The sequence below is a fragment of the Acipenser ruthenus genome, chromosome 12 (genome assembly GCF_902713425.1).
Source record: "Acipenser ruthenus chromosome 12, fAciRut3.2 maternal haplotype, whole genome shotgun sequence".
NCBI classification, from domain to species: domain Eukaryota; kingdom Metazoa; phylum Chordata; class Actinopteri; order Acipenseriformes; family Acipenseridae; genus Acipenser; species Acipenser ruthenus.
In genome coordinates this window covers 16,090,032-16,111,060 of record NC_081200.1, presented here as the reverse complement: position 1 = coordinate 16,111,060, position 21,029 = coordinate 16,090,032, and the positions used below count along the sequence as shown (strand labels likewise).

Below are 21,029 nucleotides of genomic sequence, written 5' to 3'. Positions count from 1 at the left end.
AATGTAAATTTGACAGGTGAATAATAGCCCTGAAAGTCATCACACTGTTGGGGTACTGCAGTGGCAACAATACAGTTCTAAAGACAGGCTAGCTGTGCCATTACAGAAAAGGCTATGCAGATATACATTTGCATATTGACTAATTTAAAAAGCCATTTCTGATGGGTGCAGTCTAGCTAAACCTGGACAGGAACAAAGGAAAACCCAGTTACAAGGTACATTTCTACTATGTTAATGAAAAACAATTCACCGGTATTTTATATTATTTGTTTTACTCTGACATTGCTAAACTGTACAGTATGTCAATGCAGAAGCTGCATACTTATTTGAAAATAATACTTTTTGAACTAAGAATCTAATGCCGTACTTGAAAACAAAAGCAATGTGACAACTTCTTTAGACTAATCTTTAGATAATAAAGATAATTGCTGCTTTTCATACATGGGTGAACATGTTTATCAATATATTTGAATATACTTTATAAAGTAAAGTAAAATGTATTTGGTTATCTAGAATTTATTGTAATAAGAACCGGAATTAAATCAAGCTTCAACTCAATTCTGTTTAAATTAACTTTGCATTAACAAGCTTTTCCCCAAATGTGCATTTACCATAGTGTCATGTTTAATATGCTTTACCATATCTCTATAGGCTTTACAATACTTACCTGTGCTTTACCTTGCTTTCTCTATGCTTCATTACCCTTTGCTTCACTTTTACCATGGGAAAACAAGGGCTGTTAGTACTGCGCTTGATAAAGCAACATTTAGTTACATGTTGTGAGGAGAAATATGCGTTAATATTCGGTATACCTGGATAAATAGCATTGTAGGAGGTGAAGAGCTTGTTTGTAGATATGCTTTGTGTTATGTGAAGCGTAACATTAACTGCTCTGTTGTGTATTAATGGGTAGTTGCAGTAGTTTTATTGGGAAGTTTTCATTTACTCACTACTATTATAGTAATTAGATTGGAACCATTGGTTATTCCCAGCTATATCTTATCTACCCATCATAACCAAGAATTTGGGGTTTTCAATGGTAATTGTCTGTTTACCAGTGCAATGATCCATTCTTCTTGTTCATATTCTACTTGTTGAAGAGGATAAACTTATAGTGAATGAAGACCGATTCAATTCAGCATACTTGTAGGTATTAAGATGAACTACGTTTGAACTCTAGCACTGACTCATACCTAGTTTGCACACAGTAAAAAATTAATAGAAATGTGGGATGTCAGCACGGCCTAGCAGTCTAAAACACTGTCTCCTAGATATGAGGCTTGAATCCCTGTGGTGGTATTTCTTTCATAATTGCTTTAGAATTAAGATCTTCCCTCAAGACAGAGGTTTGAATCCTTGTGTTTTGTCCTTTTATTTATGTATAGTTTAAAACACACAAAATGACAAAGCACTGTTTATGTATGTGTATAAAAAGTTGAAAATCAATTCCAAAAGGGTGAAAGACAAATTGAATTGGAAATGGAGGAAAATGTTTTTAACTACACCTAACAGGGACCATCCAGCGTAACAATACCAGAGAATATTATCAATGGAAATGATGCCTTTAATACAGCAGACCTGCTAACACCCCGACAGTAAGAAGCCCCATGCAAAAATCCTTCATTTGAAATGCAGATTGTAGGGCTGCAGGGTTACTGGACTGGATGGGGAAGCCTCAGAGCCCCTCCCACTGTCTGTCTGATTACAGTGAGAGAGAGAAGTTGAAAAGTCATCTTTGACTGGCAGTCACAGAGGTGTAGTACAGGGTGAGCCAGCAGGTGTTAAGTGAAGATGGGTGTAAAATGCTGGAGAACAAACAGGATTTTACCACAGTACAGCAACCTCCCTCAGGTGCAACTCTGGGATCAGTGACAGCCTTATTAAATGTTTATGGACATGGTCCTGCTGTGGAGGTGTTCTTCTTTCACTAACTGAAGCCCAGCTTTGTAGGGATCTGCAAACTAAAATGGCTGTCATTCTGTACTAAAGTTAAAACCCGTATTGTAATTTTATTGGCAGGTATTTATTCTTATTTACAAATAGTAAAACATTCAAATTTATTAGAACACCGCATTGCTTCTGTTGTTGTGCATATGAAATCAAACCACTGGAACTGAAATGCTTCAATTGTCAATATAGGCAAATTAGTGATTGTCTAATTTAATTGATGACTTTAATAGGCCACACGTGCAATTAATTTAAAATAGAAAGAGAAAAGGAACACATAGCCACAAATGGTAAAATGCATGAGACTTTTTAGAAGTTGTTTAAAATGCTTAATTAAAGCACAAAGTGATGTAACGTTTTCACAGATGAGCTTATTGTTTCTATATCACTGATTATTGACCGGAAATTGAAAGAGGTTTTCATGCAGGTAGGTATATAAATGACAAATCTTGAGATTTGTCATTTATTTACTCCAATAAATTTGCACATGGCTGTATACCATTTTAGAGCATTTTACAGCACCGAGGAATCATCCTGCACTGTATCAACCATCTGTCTGTGGTTACCCCGAGATTACTCCCAAAAATAATTAAAATACATGCTATAGAATCCTCTAATCCAACTGTGGCTTGTCCTGACAGGATACATACTTCTTATAACTAGTGTAAAAGATCTTCACCCACTCGGGTTCGTTGCCCCTTTAAAAATAGACCCGGCACACAGAAATGGATTTTAAGCGCTGGTGCGCTATTTTTAATCAACACAAAAATCAAAACAAAACACACAAAATAAACACCTAGCTCGGTACGAGCACTAACTAACACACAGGAACACCCTGGCTAACACGGGACAGCTACACTGTTTCCCCGTCCTTACAAAACACACTGGTTTTATACAGCACTTACTTTTTAGCTCATGACTGCCAGGAAGCAGAGCACACCTTTCTGCCTCCTTCTCCTCAGCAGCCTTGAGCAGACTAGCTGCCTCTCTTAAATACCCTGCACCTGGTTTTAATTTAACAATAGCTACCAGGTGCAGGGGATAATTAATAATAAAACAATTAACAAATCAATGAAACAATCAACCAAAACAATTAAACTAAACAAATGTGCATTCCACACATGTTTTCCACTCAGGGAGGCTTTAACCCCCTCCCTGCTGTGTTACACTAGACATATACTTCTTATAACTAGTAATTTTATCTCAACAACATACTGTATATGCAATGTTGTAAATTCAACACCATGTTTGTCCATTTGGTTAAGTTTGTTCAATATTTTAAAATCATCAGTATTGTCATTGTAGTTTTCTGTCTGTGCGCCCTCCTTCAACACCTTCCATTGTAGAAGGGGATTCATAGTGAATTGTATTAAACTTCATGGTTCTAAAATTACTTGGAGACGAAACAAAACAGCAATGGTAAAGAAAAGACATTAGTCATATGGCACTGAGATGTGGCAGGTAGAGTAGCCAAAAGAGGTTGCAGAGACCTGGAGAATTTTATTTGATGTTCACAAATGTGAAATGTTGCAGGTTGTTCACAAATATGTTGTATTTAAATACTCTGTGGTGCAATTAAAAAGTGGCTATATAGAGAAATACTGTATATACAAATCAAGGGAGGTATGATGGGATAGTACAACACACTGTAGTACTATTCCATCATACCTCTGTGGTGCATAGTGTAGCATGCTTTTCAGATGCTTATATTATGCATTTCCTGTGTATGCAGTACTGCCCTATGATTGCCTTGCTTTCTCAGTACTGTTACACCACTGTTCTGTGACAGCAGGCACTCTTATGATGTTCACAATCATTTTGAGTGGGTCGTATTGCAATTAGAAATTGTATTGTTTATTTTTTGGTAAGTGTGTGTAAGTGAGCTGCTCTTCAGTCCTAGCTGCCTGCCTTTGTGATTATTTCTCTCTCTCTCTCTCTGTATGTGTGTGTATATACTGTATATATATATATATTGAGCATCAAATGAAACTTATCTCTTATATTTGGATAAAATTCAACAGATCGAAAAATGACAAACTCTGTTTTAGAGCAGGTGCAGTGACTTTTTATTGTGCTGACATCACGTTGACAACAGTTGACATCACTAAGATGCTGCAAAATGATCTGTCGATCTTGGGCAGGGGTTGTGACTCTTGGTCTCCCAGTTCGTGACCAGTCATGGACAGCGTGTTATACCGTCTCGCCAGGTTTGAAATTGCTGTCTGAGCACCCAAGATGGCGATTGCTCTCTTGACAGACGTGGCATATTGCTTTTATTCAAGCTTGCAAGTCAGCAGCTGAAATCACTCCATATCCAGTGTCCAATCAACTGTCTCACTAATTAGGTGATTAAGTGCATATGCTTCAGTCATAGTCACTCAAGCGTGTCATGGTTAAGGATGAATGATCGAGTGATTAAAAAGAAACCAAAAACATTTTGTCAATGTCCATCATTTATATACCTTATTTTTTTTTAAAAATAAATGTGTTATAACAGTAAAATGTTTCTTTTGATGCTCGGTATATATATACACACACACACACACACACACACACACACACACACACACACACACACACAGGGTGCTTCCTAATTCAAAGAGCTGTGTACTGAGGAACTGAAGGCATCCAGCCTCTCTATATACCTGAACAATCCTCTGGTGGCCAAAGTGTTTCTGTCAGACATTTATTTGCTGTGTATGCAGTACTACCCTATAATTAACTTGCTTCCACAATACCTCTAATGGTCAAATGGTGCGTCACAGTGTGTTTCTGTCAGACGTTTTTCCTTTGCAAATCATCCTCCACGTACCGCCAGTTTATGCGATGCTTTGACAATGTTGCGTGAATTATGAATCTCCCTATATATATAGGGTGATTGATAATTGTAACACCAGGAGTCACTCTCTGCAGTTTGTTTGCCCCTTTTTGAAAATAGATCCAGGTCACAGGACTTGAATGTTCACGCTTACACGCTATTTTTAATAAACCAAAATAAACAAAAAACAAAAACAAAGACTAGCTTTCCTCGAGCACTAACTAAACAGACCAGAAACCTAACTAAAAACAGGACAGCTAATCTGTTTTCCTGTTAAAACAAACACAACAAAAACACACCGTTTTTAACGAATAACAAAAACTACACACAGTACCTTTATTTTGTTTATCTTTCTTCCTTGATACACTTGAGCACACAATCAAGCGGGCTTTACACACAGCATCCCTGAGCAGACTGACTGCTCTTCTTATAAACCCTGCACCTGGCTCTAATTTACAATGATAGCCAGGTGCAGGTGATAATTAACAATAAAACAACAAACAAATAATAATTTAATTTAATTAAAGCAATTATTTTGGCAGGGAGGCTTTCCACCCTGACCCAGCCACAAAACAAACATTTTTTTCACTTGCGAGGCTCCTGTCCTGTCACTATATATATATATATATATATATATATATATATACTAGGTTTGAACAGCCAAAGCGTTTGACTTAAAGTTAGAGCCTGTGCCATCTAATGATCAGCTACTTGGATCAAGTTTGCTTTTGTATTGCTGCCACTTTGGCTGCTCTCGGCTACGTTACAAACATACCAGAAACTAGAACTGAGGAGCAGCTCAAAAACTCAGTTAAAAGCACCCTAAAACAGATTAGTTGACAAAGGAAAAAACTCAATAATAAATGGTTAACCTGAACCCCATGTTGTCATTGCCAGGGAGCAGGTGAGAGCGAGAGGGCCTCTCGTGGGTTTTTACTGCGTGTCGATCGATAGGAAAGGTGAGAGGCTGAGAGATGATGAGAAGAAAGAGTGACAAGGATGACAGCATCAGCCTCATTGTGGAGAAGGCTGCACTGGAGGAATACTACGGCAGCCTGGACACAAACACAGGAAGCGCAATGATAGAAACGGTATGTCTCACTCTGGTACAAAACCACTCCTTAATGTGCTTACAGAGGATTCAATAATTCCATTTTGACTCTATTCACCATCTAGATCTCACATGTGCAGTCTTCAAAGAAGCATGTGTCATGAAATATGGTAACGGATTATAGTTTATGTGAAAATGAACAGTTACTTTTAGTAACAGTTAAATAAAGAACTACATCTGATGCATAACATGAATATCAGAAAGCACTTCAACAGTGCAAGTCAAACCTTGCATGTGACATGAATGCACTTTTCATAGCATCTTACTAGACAATAGCATCAGAGGAGGGAACAAATGGGTGATAGCTGGATCTTCATGGGTGAATGGGAATGAAAAATATTTCCCTGAGAAGTAAGTGTTACTAACTGGTTACATTTTTGCTAATTAATAAGTTATTTTAACTAGTTACAATTTTGATCAAATACCTAATGGCACGTCCATAAAGCCAGCTTTTCTACTTCGGTACTGGATTGCACCCCATGTTCTTGTACTTGTATAAAGTGGGAACCACAATTGTATTGCCAATCCTGGAATTCAACATATTGAGGGCCCTTTCTCAGTTGCTGGTCAGAATTCTATCAATATATTACAAATAATTTTGTAAAATGTTTACTGTATGTCATGGCAGTAGACAACAAATAATGCATTAATAAGGCAAGTATTACCTGAAGTCAATATGGTTACACCAATTCCTTACTATGGTGGCTAGTGGTATCCCTGCATCTGATTAATTAATTACGTATAGAGTCAATTAGTTATACTTGACTATACATTCCCATCATTGGTTAGCTGCCAGTCTCCAGGTTAAGAGATTAATCTGTCAGCAGTGCTAACAGTGCCAGGCTCAATTTCACACACCATAGACTGCTCCCAGAAATCTTTGCCATTAAGGAAGTCACTGAATTGGGATGCAGGGACTTGCTCTCTGGTCTGGCTGCTGATTAAAGAATAGGAAAAGGAACTCAAACAAACCCAAAGAACAAAGGTAGTTTCTCCTCAGTCCTATTCTCCATTAGAATTCAGAGGATGTGCAGCACATTCCTTTGAGTAAATGGGCTGTCCTTCCCATATTAATGTGTCATGCTAATGGAATCCCTGACATGCATTCTGGAATATGTTTTTATGCTGCATCTCCCTGTTGTATGCATTCCGGATGGGCAAGACAGCAGTTTTAACAGACTTTGACAGAGGGCTGACAGAAAGAGTGGACCCATATCTACACAAAGATGATTCACAGATTAAAACACATCACGGCTCGACCGACAGTCTTCTCGAGACAATGAAATCTCTGTTGTATGTAACAGCATATGATGAAATAAGTAATCTGTTAGACTCTCCACTGGCTGCATTGAAATGGTCATGCTCTAGACGTGTGGGTCAAGATTAGCAACAGCCTTTTGACATGTAGGTCTGTTTTAATGATCTGAACAGTTGGGATATATATATATATATATATATATATATATATATATATATATATATATATATATATATATATATATATAGTTTATTATTACATGGTTTATTATTACAGAATTACATGGTGCAGTATATGTGTCTGCCACTGCTTATCAGTAAAATAAATAAAGGACTGAGGTTAGGAGACACTTTTTTGCACAGAGGGCATGGAATGGGTTATCAAGCCACGTTGTCGAAGCTGAATCATTTGAATCACTTAAGATCTAATTTGGCTATTTAAATATTCAGATGTGTTGGTAATCAGTATCACTATTGTTGTTTTTCATATAAACAAAGCATTTCCGTGCAGTTCTCTCTAGACTTGTCTTGTGTGTTTTTGGCTGGCGATTCAAACTGATATAAGACCAAGCTTTCACCTTCCAGGGGTTACCAATTGCACAGCAATCAGTGCAGTAGTACATGGAGTGCTTTCAGTTTCCTAACCTGTTTTTGTCAGTGGTCCTGATGTGGAGGTATGTCTACTATATGATAAAGATCAATACTAAAAGTGTAATTACTTACTTGTAGTGTTTGTTCATGTCTGTGTGTCCTCTGTTTATCATGGGCACCATCGTGGTCATCCTCAGAATTACACAGCTCTTTGATTGTATCCGACCTTAAGAAGTTTCCCCTGTTTTACTCAATAATTCTATCAACCGATCAGAATAAAAAAAATCCTCTTTGTTAGTCTCTCTGTCTCTCCTCCCTGCTCCGATGCCTTCAGGGTATAACCACATCCACTTCAGAAATGCTCATTCTCTCCAACTAAGCAGTGCCCTGGGTTATTGCAAACTGCCATTGACCACATTGAAATGGGAATCAATATAGGCATTGATTTATCAATATCAGGTATTTCAGTGCTGTATCTTTGTATCTGGAGTGTAGTCCTCTGAGGCCTATCTGCATTTCTTTATTTGAAACATTATTGTGCTATTCTGGAATTAATTATCTGCTGTTTGATAACGGGCGAAGCTGAAACATTCTTTTCTTTTTAGATTAATGGACAGGCAAAGGATAAAGAAGACCCAAAAAGGGAGAAGAGTTTAAATGTGTTCAGTGATGGAGTCACACAAATAGGTAAGAGCTGAAAGGGTAGTATCCTGTGTTGCTTGTTCACCCAGTGTGTTATTTCTGTGATGATCCCTAGATGGTTTCGGTTGTTTCTTTTTTGCACAATTCATAAAAGTTACGACAGTTTTCTAGTTATACAGCTACCTTTAAAATAATAGCTACAGACTCATAATGGAACTCCCGAGTCAGTAAAGCCCAACAACCATTTAATCAGTCAGCACTGGTTTTAGGGCAGGTGTCATTCATCTGTGTTATCTTTCAGTCAAGCTTTACTTACTGTTCCATTATTGAGTAGGAATAAATGGGACAGCAGCGTCCCGTTGGTTGAGTTCATAATGAATTCCAACAGATTTCAGGAAAAACAGATATTCCTTTTTATAGGAAATGGTATTGTAAAGTGTGATCAAATAGTAGTGAAAAGAGCTTATTGGAAGATTAATCTAAATTATTTGGACCGAATACTTTAGGTAATCAAAAGCTCACCTAATTTCAACTTGTAATTTCTTTTAGAGTGAAGAGAGCCATTGCTCTCTTCATAGCCGTTGACCAACATCTGCCAGCATTTTCCAGTCTCAGCAGCTTCCAGTTGTCCTGGGCGAGGCTTGGTTTTAACACCTTTTCTTGGTAGTTGCTTTCCTGGACGGAGGAATATTGTCTTTTGTGTGTAATGCTTTGATGGAACTGGTGGCAACTTATGGATCATGTTACGCTTGTCTTCCAATGCTAAGGCCAAACATCGCAGCACCTGGTCATGGCGCCAAGTAAACGGTCCTTGGCTAAGACCCACCTTACATTCTGACAAAATGTGCCTTAATTTTACAGGTGATGAACACAAAGGACATGAGGGATCCTCACCCACCCAGAGGTTTAGGGTCTGTGGTGATGGGAGAACATCATATGTTGATCTGATGAGGAAACTGATCCTGCTCTGTTCTATTGTCCATAGGTGTTGCCAGCCAATCTTGCGTTGTTCCACAATCATCCATTCTCCCTGCTTGGCCTGGGAAATGGCCTTTACACACCTCATCCTCTCCTCCTGCTTTTGCACCTCATTGACTACCAGCTTTCTCTGTTGAGCTGGGGTTGCCTTGTGCCATGTAGGAGGAGCTGAACTGAGACCAAGACCCCCTCTTCCATGCTGAACTTGCCCCATAATATCACCGAATCGAAGGGCAGCCTTTGCATCTTCCACGGCTTTTTTGCCGCCCACTTTCTTCCAGTTTTCAACACAGGTGCTGCCTCCCTTACGTATTTGTCGCGTGACTCTACTGATGTAATTTCCAGTCGGACCTTGGAGCACTTAAACACCTCGGTTAGAGCAGAGACTGGTAGCTGCAGTATTCCTTTACCATAAAGTCCCAACCATTTCCTGACGTATGAACTGATTAAAGCTTCCAGCTTCTCAAGTGTTGCCAAAGAAACCTTGTACACAGTCAGTGGCCACAGCAGCCTTGGCAATAGACCAAACTGAAAGCACCAGAGTTTTAGTTTGCCCAGTAAAGCGCTGCTGTCTATGCTCTTCAACCCTTCCGCTGCTGGTTGTCTAACTTCTCCCAGATGAACTGTGTCCTTTAGATCCCCATCGTGCCATCTCCCAAAACTTTTCACTGGCTTCTCAGACACCATTGATGTTGCCTCACCATTAATGAAGAACGTTTTATCTACTACTTTACCTTTAATTATAGAGATGCATCTTGATTTAATGGGCTTGAATTGCATTTGTGCCCATTCAATGTTTTTGGTTAATTTGCCCAATAACCGATCAGTGCAGGCTACTGTTGTAGTCATGGTTGTCATGTCATCCATTTATGCTCAAATTGGTGTTAGTCGCATTCCATTCTCCTCCTACTACCCATTTTGATGCCCTAATGATTACTTCCATTGCCACGGTAAAAGCCAGTGGAGAAATGTTGCATCCTTCCAACTTCTAGGCATTGCCATGTAGTGCTGAATTCTGAAGTTGAAAAACAATCTCCAAAGTAGGCTTTCACTAAATTTGTTATTGTCATCGGTACACTGAAAAAATCAAATGTTGCCCAAAGAAGTTCATGTGGCACTGAACCATATGCATTAGCCAAATCCAGGAATGTCACATGGAGCTTCTTCCTCTCCTTTTTATCTGATTGAATTTGTTGCCAGATCACGCTGATGTGTTCTAAGCATCCTGAGAAACCTGGAATGCCCGCTTTTTGTACTGAAGTGTCAATGAAGCAGTTCTTTAATAGGTAAGTTGACAATCTCTGAGCAATACTGCTGAAGATAATCTTGCCTTCTACATTTAATAGGGAAATAGGGTGAAACTGACTGATGCTTGTAGAATCTTTTTCTTTTGGTATAAAGACGACCTGCTCGGCGCCATGCTCTTGGTACAACCTGTTTTTCCCATGCCACTTTCATCAATGTCCACAGGATTCACAGAACTCCAGAAGCACTCTTGTATACTCTGTACGGAACTTCATTAGGCCCCGGAGATGATGACGCCCCAAGGTATCTAAGAATTCAGTTTCTGATTTTGTCTACTTTAGATCTACCGAAATATTAGGATGGATATTATTTGCTAATTCATGAAACTGGAAAAGAGATTCCTCTCCATGTGTCCATATTCCAAAAATGTCATCCACGTATCTGATGTATTCTAAAGGTTTCTTGCATACTTTACCCAACAACATATCCTCCCATTTACTCATATATGTGCTTGCAAAATGTATGCTTACCTTTGAGCCTATTGCTGTGCCATCATTCTGCTTGAAACATTTATTTCCAAATGTAAAATAACTATTTCCTAAAACAATCGTGATTATATTTAATATCTCTTCTGTAGGTATTATGATGTTCTTATCTTTTCTGTTATCCAGTGCCTCTTTACATGCCTCTAAAGTTTCATTCCTAGGAACACTGGGGTACAAGAATTTTACATCCATGTAAAATAAAACAGTATTCTCTGGAAGTTTATTTTTTAATCTGTTAATCCTATTCAGAAAATGTGTTGTATCTTTAACATAGCTAGATAACTTTCAACATGTGGCTGCAACTGCCTCTCAGCTATTTCTGCAATAACGTATGTTGGGTTATCAATTGTGCTAACAATCATTCGCGTTGGGGGTTTATCTTTGTGCATTTTTGGGTTACCTCTAACCAAACCTGTCCTTGGAATTTGAGGGAGCATGTCATTTTTTAATGCTTTTGATATAAATCTTTTTTTTTTACAATCTGCTAAAATTCTCACTTATTTTATTATGATATTAATGTTATTTGTACTTCTTCATATGTATTTATATTTTGCAATTCAGTCCCTACTGCTTTCATATAATCAACTTTGTTCATTACTACCACCCTAGAACCTTTATCTGCTGGTCTTATAATGATATCATCATTCTCTATTAGTTATTTTAGAGCTGCTTCTTCCTTTTTAGTTTAAATTGAGTTTACCTCTACTTCTTAAGTCTGTTATTATTTAATTTCTACCTACTTCTATGTACATATCTAACCATTTATCTCTTCCATCTGCAGGAGTCCAATGCCTCTTTCTTTTGATTTTTATTCCATATAATATTTATTTACCTGTTCTGAATCTGTGTGTGTTTCCTCATAAAAGTATTCTGCTAGCCTCATTCGTCTATATATATATATATATATATATATATATATATATATATATATATATATATATATATATATATACACCATTTGTATCTGTTTTGGGTTTTGTGAATACAAGAGCTTTAATGAGAGTGGCTTTTAAACCAATGAGACATTTAGGCACTGTATTTGTTGGCTTTAGCTTCGTTATGTTCTTCACTGCTCTTACAGAAAAGTTACCGTAGGGATACCTCTTTATATTAGCCTGGAGAAACGCTAGTAGAATCATGAGCATTACTATAAATGGCAGTGCAGTGCATTTGAAACTAATACGGATACGGTACCATGAAACTGCAACAGACTACCAGTATGTATTGGTTCATACAACTGTGATATCACTGGCATGTCAACTGTGATATCAGTGGCATAAAAATGTTACCACTTAACATTTTACACTGTTATAGTTGTGTGTACAACCCACCAGGAAGGGCAGTATTGGGATAGAGAACAGTGTAGTCCCACTGCATTGCCATTAAAGATAATTGTGTAAGGCTTGACTATCATCCTAAACACCTCCAGAGTTTATTGCTAATGTGAGGGGTTAGGGGAGAGTAAATCACAAAGCCAGAATGGTCACTTTAGCATTCCTACAGCAAAGGGCTGGGAATAAGTTCACAGCTTGAAGCTAGTACATTGGAAGTGAACTTGACCTACTGCTAAGGAAGTGATAAGTTACTAGGTAGCAATTACGACACAACCTTTAATCTATAGTGCTCTATTTGAAATATGTGCATTTTTAACATATAAATATATAGCATATAAAAAAATGCACGGAAGACTTTGAGAAATGTTTGTCAATACATTTCTTTCAGTACTGCTAAAGCAAAAGAAGGAAAGAAAAGAAAAGATATATTTTAAAGCCTTGGTTATCAGCGGGTATATAGAAAATGTATCAGGGACTGTGTGTAGTGTACCTGTAGCCTTCTCTGGTGAAGTCCTGTCTCTGTTGCAGACTTTGTGCTGGTGTGGGAGGTGGACCGGAAGGGGAAACCGAAGGAGGGTGAACCCAGCAAGCACAAAGGCCATTCCCTGAATGAGAACCACGAGAAATGGAGGCAGACTTTCCTCAAGAAACTGGAGAAAAGTGGCATACGAATCGAGATGGTGGGTACCAGGAATCAGTCGCGGTGCTGAAGAGCAATATTTGTATTCTGAATGGGGATCAGTGAGGAGGGCAATGCAGTTTTTTGTCTTATTCTTGAAAAGACATTTTATTAATAATACACATAAAAAATGTGCAAAACTCAAAGAGTATCCTCAAATGTCAATTCATTTTGTTTTTACATTGCTCTACTATTTGTGGGCGTTTGCAGTCATTCTCAGTGGTTCTAGGTTCTGTTGCTTCAATATTGAGTTATTATCATTTTTCTCTATATCTGTCTTTACCTGACTTTCAGCTGCTTAAAGACTGTCTGGAGAATCCTAAGTGCCAGGACTGAACAGCTTTCCTCATTCCATTCAAATCACAATATCACCTTTCGTCTCCGCAAGCATCACCTACTCTCTGTCTATATAGAGTAGGTGGGAATGGCAGAGTTGAAAAGTCACATGATTTGAATGGAATGAGGACAGCTGTTCAGTCCCATCACGTAGGATCGTAGGATTCCCCAGACAAGCTCCAAGCAGCTGAAAGACAGGTAAAGGCAGATTTAAAGAAAAATGATAATAAGTCAATATGGAGCAACAGAACCCAGAACCATTAAAAAGAAGATACTTACCAATACACTTTGATAGTAATTTATTTGTAAAATAAAAAGTCCAAGTCCAGAATAATATGAACAGTGCTGAGCTAAATAGTCCCAAACTTATAAAGAGAGTCACAGTTTATGGAGCACTGGTATGTTTGCACTTCTTGGGTGTTATCCATCTATGTTTAAATAAATAAAGAAAACAGTGAGCAAACATGCTGCTTTATATCCTCCAATTAGTAGATCCTGTTAGTCCCGTTGTCTGATATCTTTCAGTTAAACATTGTCTTTTTATGAGGTCTGTAGATTTACAATGCAAAGAGTCTTCCTTCTTTCTGTCTTATCTTACTATCGTAACCTACGCAGCAACAGGGGCAAGTGTGGCTTAGACTTAAACTACACAAATATAACCTCTTACAAATTCACAGTTCAAGGAAATAAAACAGTATGTATCACTAATGTGGGGCTGCAGGAATCTGACAGGATCATCTTTAGTAATGTCAAATGCTGAAGTTTATCACCTCATTTTTCTTTCAAATTTCTATCAAAATTCCAGTTCAATTTGATTTAATTTGCATTATTTAAAGAACTACTTCCCCGGTAAAACATACCTTTCACTGTGTCTTCCATTTAAATATCTATCTCCAATTTGAATATTTCTGAAAAGGAAGAAGCTGTGTGAAATTGTATTTTAAAGTTTTTATGAATAAAGACTGAAGAACCAAGGCCAGAGCGTCCATCTTTTGGCGACAGGCCATTTGCCAGCTACTATGTAGGCCAGTATTGGCAGCAGGATTTGTACCACACACTACCATGACTCGCCCTGCATGGTTTCTACCACCCTGGCATGACTCACCCTGCATGATTTGTACCACACTGGCATGACACGCCCTGTATGCCACTCAGTACTACTTGTACTTGGTAAACTTATAGGGAGCCCCTTTTATAATAACTTTTTACAACCAGTGCACTCAAGGAATGCCATGGAAACTAATTCCATACATTTTAACTATTGCACTGCCATTAGCCATATACTCTAGGTCTCAAATTTGCATTTGTGAAGAAACTCATGTTATAGTACACATATTTTCATTTTAAAACATGATGGGTCATGTGTAGCATTTACTCTAGTCTTTAATGAACTCCTATTTTTTGAAAGAGGTACAAAGTCTGTTATTTTTACAAACCTAGAAACAAATAACTAACAAAATCCAAGATCTCTTAAGCACCCCAGAGGTGTTTGTTCTTCATTTTGTAACATTTACATGATTTTTTCACATCATTTCTTTAAAAAAATAGGAGTTAATCAAAGACTGGAGGTAACACTTTCAAAATATGGCCATTTCTATGGAAATTTCTATGCCTTATTCTTGGGTTATCTGCTTGTGAATTTAGATAAGTGAGAGCCCAAGAGTGTATTAGCAGGGTGACCATGCTGGTGAGCTAAGAGTGGTTAATGTAACTTATTTAAAGGCCAGCAAGTGCAGTTTGTGATGGTGTCTGTGTTTTTCCCTCAGCATTCTGTTCAAAGTGAGAAGACTGATATTACCTATGTGCTCCTCAACGCCCCCTGGAGTGTGCAATGTTACTACGCCGAGGAGCTCAGTCTCCGGGTCCCACTGCAGGTCAGTACCTCATAACGGGGGAAATTCAGAAATGCATGAATTATTGAGTGTGTCAGAATCGGGGAGTATATGAAGGCATAGTGCCATCTGTCTATGTCAAACTAACATTTTAATGTGTGGATCTAGGTTTCGGTGATCTGTTTTTTCTGGTTACTGCCTTTATTAAAGTTCACCCATAGTGAAAGCATAGCAATGTCTAATAAAGCATAGTTAAAACCTGGTAAAGCATATGCAAGCATTGTAAAGCCTAGAGAGGTATGTTAAAGCATATTAAAAACATGGTATAACCATGGAAAAAAGCATGTGACAATTGCAAATTACTCTGGTAAACTTTTATAAGGGTGATGGCTCTAACTTTGAATTTACTGCCGTACCCTAATGATGGACATACTTTGCAGTCATTAAGACCCCAAAGGCAAGACAACTGAGAACTTTCTTAATTTAGTGTAGTACCAGCTGCCATAAACAGAATATACTATGCTGTAATGTCATGTGTTTTTTTTTCAAAACTGCACATTTGGAACCTATATAGTTCAAAACAGAAAAGATTAGTGAAGGTATTTTGTTACAATAACTTTAACAGGGGGTGTGCTGCTTGGCTAAACAGTGGGGAAATTAGTATCTTACTAACTAGATGAGCTTCTGTCTCCAGGTTGTGCCCCACCAGATATCGAAATGGTCAGACAAAGCCCTGAAGAAGATGGGGATCCCCAACATCATGTACCAAGAGGTCCCCAATAATCCGCCCGACTTGTACACCTGCCAATTCAGACTCAGCAAGCTACAGAGGTACTACAGAGACAAGCACTGACCGACACACTTTAAACTGACTGACTTCTACTGGAGGTCAAGGTGGTCTGGTTTAGTCATTGGGTGTTTGTGGAGGTTTTCAACACAATCCAACACCTTTGAAGTGAGGTGATCAACACTAGACACAGTATTGTAGGTGGGGTCTAAACTAGAGCATTGTATAATCTTATTATAACTTCCCTATGCCTTGTTGTCTCAATAACTAATAAACTCACTAAATTAAATGGAACCACGTATGCTTACTGGTTTATTTCAAAAGATGAGATGCTTTAAATGTCCCTAGAAACATATTCTTTATTTGAAAGGTTCCATTAACAAGCACATTACATCAGAGTATGAGTGCTGGCAAACAGTACAGCATAGCACCAACCACTGAGAATTTCAATGGAAATGACTAAAGCAAAATACAAATCAAACAATTTAGTAAATTTAAATGTGCTTATATCATGAAGACAGGCAGAAAATGCAAAATACTGTCGTTTTCAGTTTCCCTCATCCATGAAATATATTTGTCTTTTAGAAACATTTTACTGCATGTCAGAAACAAGCATAAAGTTCAATACGTCTGAATGGTTTACTTTACTTCGTTGCGGTCCGACTGCATTGCCTGGCTTGAAATATGGAGAGAGCATATTTACAGTTAGGGCAGAGCAGTGGAACTACAATTCAATATTTATTCTGCTTAAATATACAAACATATTAGTAGCATATAAAAAAGCACACACCCATTTTCTTCGCAGCCAAATCAAATTCAGCATTAGCACACAAGTATAGAATCTATAGTGGTTGGACAAAACATGGAAACACCTGCCACAACAATATCAATAGGGTGTAGCGCCACCAAGGTCTGTTCTCCAGAATCCATATACTTTTTGTTTCTTGTAAAATATCTGTAATTTTTGCTTGTTTGAACAAATAAGCACCTGCCAACTGAGCACCGGTCATCATAGGCTGTCAGATCTGCTGTCTCGCCTATCCTGACTGAAATTGACATGAACACACATTATAACAGAACAGGATCATTTGCACAAAACTTTGCAATTACAAGGGACACTGTCTGTGACTTGTATTGGAAGGGCTTTTAATGACTCTCATACAATATTGTCAGTAGTGTTGAATGACTACTTTTAGAATCCAAGGAATTTCCTTTTTTGCTTTTTTTTATTTTCAGATTCATTGGAAGTGACAATCAGGACACTTTCTTCAAAAATACACAACGTCACCAAATAGTAAGTGCCTTCATTCCTTGTAATTTAGTATTAATGTCCGACACAGAGATTATTACCTGCTACTGTTATAAAATGACAAGAATAGAGGGAGCAATCTCATTGGCTAACAAGTGTTCCAGCCTGTGCAGATTTGTAACTATAGCAACACAGCTTGGAACCTTCAGAACCATTCCATGGTTCACTTCATTACCAATTCTGTTTTAGAGGGGTAGGGTGTTCCATTTTCTAAGAGTATTCTCACACGCCAGGGTATTCAACTACAGTCCACAATGCACAGGCCTGGGCTGTTTAACTTGACTTGCTGAACAACACCCCTAGGCGTGAGGATGTTGTTTTTAAACCCTGTTGATGTGTTTTTGTTTTTGTAACGACCATTGTGGAGGATATTAATGCTAGTATAAATGGAAATATTGTTTGGGGACATTTTAAAAATGTGTTTAGGGAATGTTTTGGTCTTGATCACTTTATGTTTAACCCTTTCAGTCCTGCTTGATCATGTGTTTCTTTCAAAACTTCACCTATATTATGATTAGATGTGCATGGCAGAGATAATTTATGGAACTATTTAGTTAGCTGCAATTACTTTGCGATCCCGCCTTATCCTAGCACCGTATGTTCACATATCCCATCTGAAATCACGTTGGAACCTCACAAGACTCCTAGGTCCCGGTCTGAGGCAGTGTAGAAATATATGTACAAAAAAGTCTTGTGTAATCAATAAAGGAGTTTCTTCTTCAGCTCGACAAAAATAATCCAGGACTGACAGGGTTAAAGCAAGTTTCAACATTCTAAAGTTAGAAGGCATCTACTGTAGTATAGCTGAGATTTCAAGCCCTGTTCAGGAAACTCTTTGGTTCTGGCTGTGACTGTCCTATAAATGCTACTGTTCATGAAGCTTGTGAAGCTTCTCTTTAACCTGCGCCTCTGCTGCTGCTTGTGTCTTCCCTAGCTGTATGAGATCCTGGCCCGGACGCCCTATGGAGCCCTGAAGAGAGGAGAGGTTGGGATCGACAGGCTGGTCAATGAAAACGTTTTCAAAGCTGCCTACCCGCTGCATGATGTGAGCATTCAGCCTCTTTGTCTCTCTGTCCAGCCACACCCCCAGCCTGGGAGACATTCAACACTGCCATTCTCTCTGAAGTACTGCCAGGAATTATGAAAATACTTACACACATATCTTACTATTTTGTGTTTATCATCATAAAAATCATGTCTCTGAAATGAATCACTGGTCCTGATGATAGTGATATAGTCACACTATACATATAAGTATTACTTTGTTGTACAAGCTGAACAAAGTCCCTCTAGCAGATGTAAAACCGTGTTTGATAGTACAGTGCTCAACGTGGATAGTTATGAAGTAGATAATTGATGTATGAACTAAGCAAGTACAATGGAAAGGAGCCCCAGTAGCACCTCCAGTAATTATTATTATTATTATTTATTTCTTAGCAGACGCCCTTATCCAGGGCGACTTACAATTGTTACAAGATATCACATTATTTTTACATACAATTACCCATTTATACAGTTGGGTTTTTACTGGGGCAATCTAGGTAAAGTACCTTGCTCAGGGGTACAGCAGCAGTGTCCCCCACTGGGGATTGAACCCACGACCCTCCGGTCAAGAGTCCAGAGCCCTAACCACTACTCCACACTGCTGCCCTAATGGCACTACCACGTGAAGTTCTGTGGAGTCACACAATTGGGAGCTCAGCAGTTGGAATTCTGGTTGGGCTGAGTTGCCGATCTGTTGTCCCACAGGGAGTGCTGCATTGGCTCTGGTAACAACATCCAGTGATTAGGTTTGGCAGCAGAGGCAATTCGTTTGTGTGACGGAGTGAAAACAAAAGAGAAGCGCACTCCATCACTACCATCGTACATTGTTGTATAACAGAAGGACATTATCCTAAAGTCTTTTTAATACTGGTTGTTTGTGATTAACATTGTAAATGTAAAATAATAACAAATTACTATGAAAAGATAGAGTTAGAGATAGTTTTGAGACCACCGCTGGAACTGTTTTTGTGTTTGGTAATGAATAGGCGTGCATATGAAGGACGCAATGTGTTACTAGCGAGTTGCTTAAGTTAAAGTTAAAGCTCCGACTTTCTTTTAGTTAAAAGAAGAGAAGTGAAAGTGCTTGTTAATATTTTTAAAATGCATTTCATGTTTTGAATAAATTTGAATATACCTGCAAGCTGGTGTAGCTCTGGGCACAGCCATCTTGGGGAGCGTGTGCGTTGACGTCGGGCTTTATCATTGCCGTGAGCGTGCTTAATAATAGTTAATGTGGGGGGGACATATATCCTTTGGTTGGGTTTTAACTATAGTATGCTTAACTGGTGAGAGTGGGTATATAATGTTTAAACAAAGGGAAAAGATCCTAACATTTTAATAAATGTGAATCAGTTAAATGCAGATACTGTAACATTTCCAAGATTATACTTTAATGAAGGTGTAGTGGATTAGTCATGTGGAGGGGCTAGTGATAAGGGAGGGTATAAGTACCTGTGTAGAGCTCATTTGAGGCACTAGATTTGAGACGGAGTAGCTGGAGTGGCTGAATAGCTGTGTACTCAGTGTATAAAATATGTGTCAAATACAAGCTTGTGGATTTGTATTAATGTTTTGTGCTGCCAATTTTCACCTGAGGCTTAAATAAAAGCTTACTTTTGGCATTTTAATCTTGACTGACACCTGCAATAGCTGCTTGACCACGATACTTTACAGCAGTGGTGCACAACTCGGTCCTGGAGGGCCGGTGTCCCTGCAGGTTTTTATTCCAGCTGCACCCCAAAGTACTTTATTGGACCTTATTAGAAGCTTAATTGATCCAATTAACTAATTTAGGGTATGGTTAGAACAAAAACCAGGAGGGACACCGGCCCTCCATGACCTGAGTTGTGCACCACTGCTTTACAGTTTGACAGTGGGAAGGTCGTCTGGTTATCTTTATTCTTCCTGATCGGGAAGTGGGTTGCAGTGGTGAGGCAATATTCAAATTGGGCATTTTAACATTAGGTAGAAAAATGTGATCAAAATGTAGGTTCATTTTGTTCTTTAACTCCTTGAGCCGGATTTATTGACCCACTAAAACCCTTGTGATTTAATGTTTAAGTTTTAGCTAAAAATATAGTTTTTTCTTTCTGTGTCAGCAAGTTCCTCCATCTTTAATCCAGCACTGTCAATCTGATCTATCTGTCTTTAGCTTTCATTACTATATTAATCTGTATATTTTGATTCATAAGGCTCTGGATCACATTAAACCTTCATGAAAGTAATATTTTCAGGAAATTAGGGGAAAAATAAACCAATGAAATGATTTTCAATTATTTTTTTCAACAGTTTTTTGTCCCATGATTTACCTGCACGGTTTCTTTGTTGCAGGGATAATTGTAGGGTGATGTAATCAGTATCACATGTGACTTTAATTTCCTTCCAACCGTTGTGTCTCCTTGGAGTCACGTGATACAATCCTCATATTAATTGAGATCACCTTTATGGTGTGGTTCTTTCTTTAACAAGGATTTGGGACAGAATAGCACTGCATTCAAGTTATAATTTACTTAATTTAATGAGCTTTTAGTTACAATTTCTATCGTTTTAAAAAAAAGATGATTTTCACATACA

The 21,029-nt window shown here is 38.2% G+C and overlaps 1 protein-coding gene across 3 annotated transcripts in view; it reads left to right on the top strand.

The window, feature by feature from the left end:
- The window catches only part of ano7 (anoctamin 7), a 37,148-nt gene that overhangs the window by 233 nt on the left and 15,886 nt on the right, over positions 1-21,029 (top strand). For 2 of the 3 annotated variants that reach the window (XR_009330693.1, XM_059034607.1), the window contains exons 2-8: positions 5,663-5,856; positions 8,330-8,411; positions 12,997-13,148; positions 15,250-15,357; positions 16,010-16,146; positions 17,339-17,396; positions 18,346-18,456. Coding sequence is in view for 2 of the 3 variants with exons in the window: in XM_059034607.1 (XP_058890590.1) it covers positions 5,740-5,856; positions 8,330-8,411; positions 12,997-13,148; positions 15,250-15,357; positions 16,010-16,146; positions 17,339-17,396; positions 18,346-18,456 (765 nt within the window). In the remaining variant the exon portion in view is untranslated. Of the gene's footprint in view, positions 1-5,662; positions 5,857-8,329; positions 8,412-10,818; positions 10,893-12,996; positions 13,149-15,249; positions 15,358-16,009; positions 16,147-17,338; positions 17,397-18,345; positions 18,457-21,029 lie in introns of those variants that run through there. The other variant, XM_059034608.1, reaches the window with a different exon arrangement.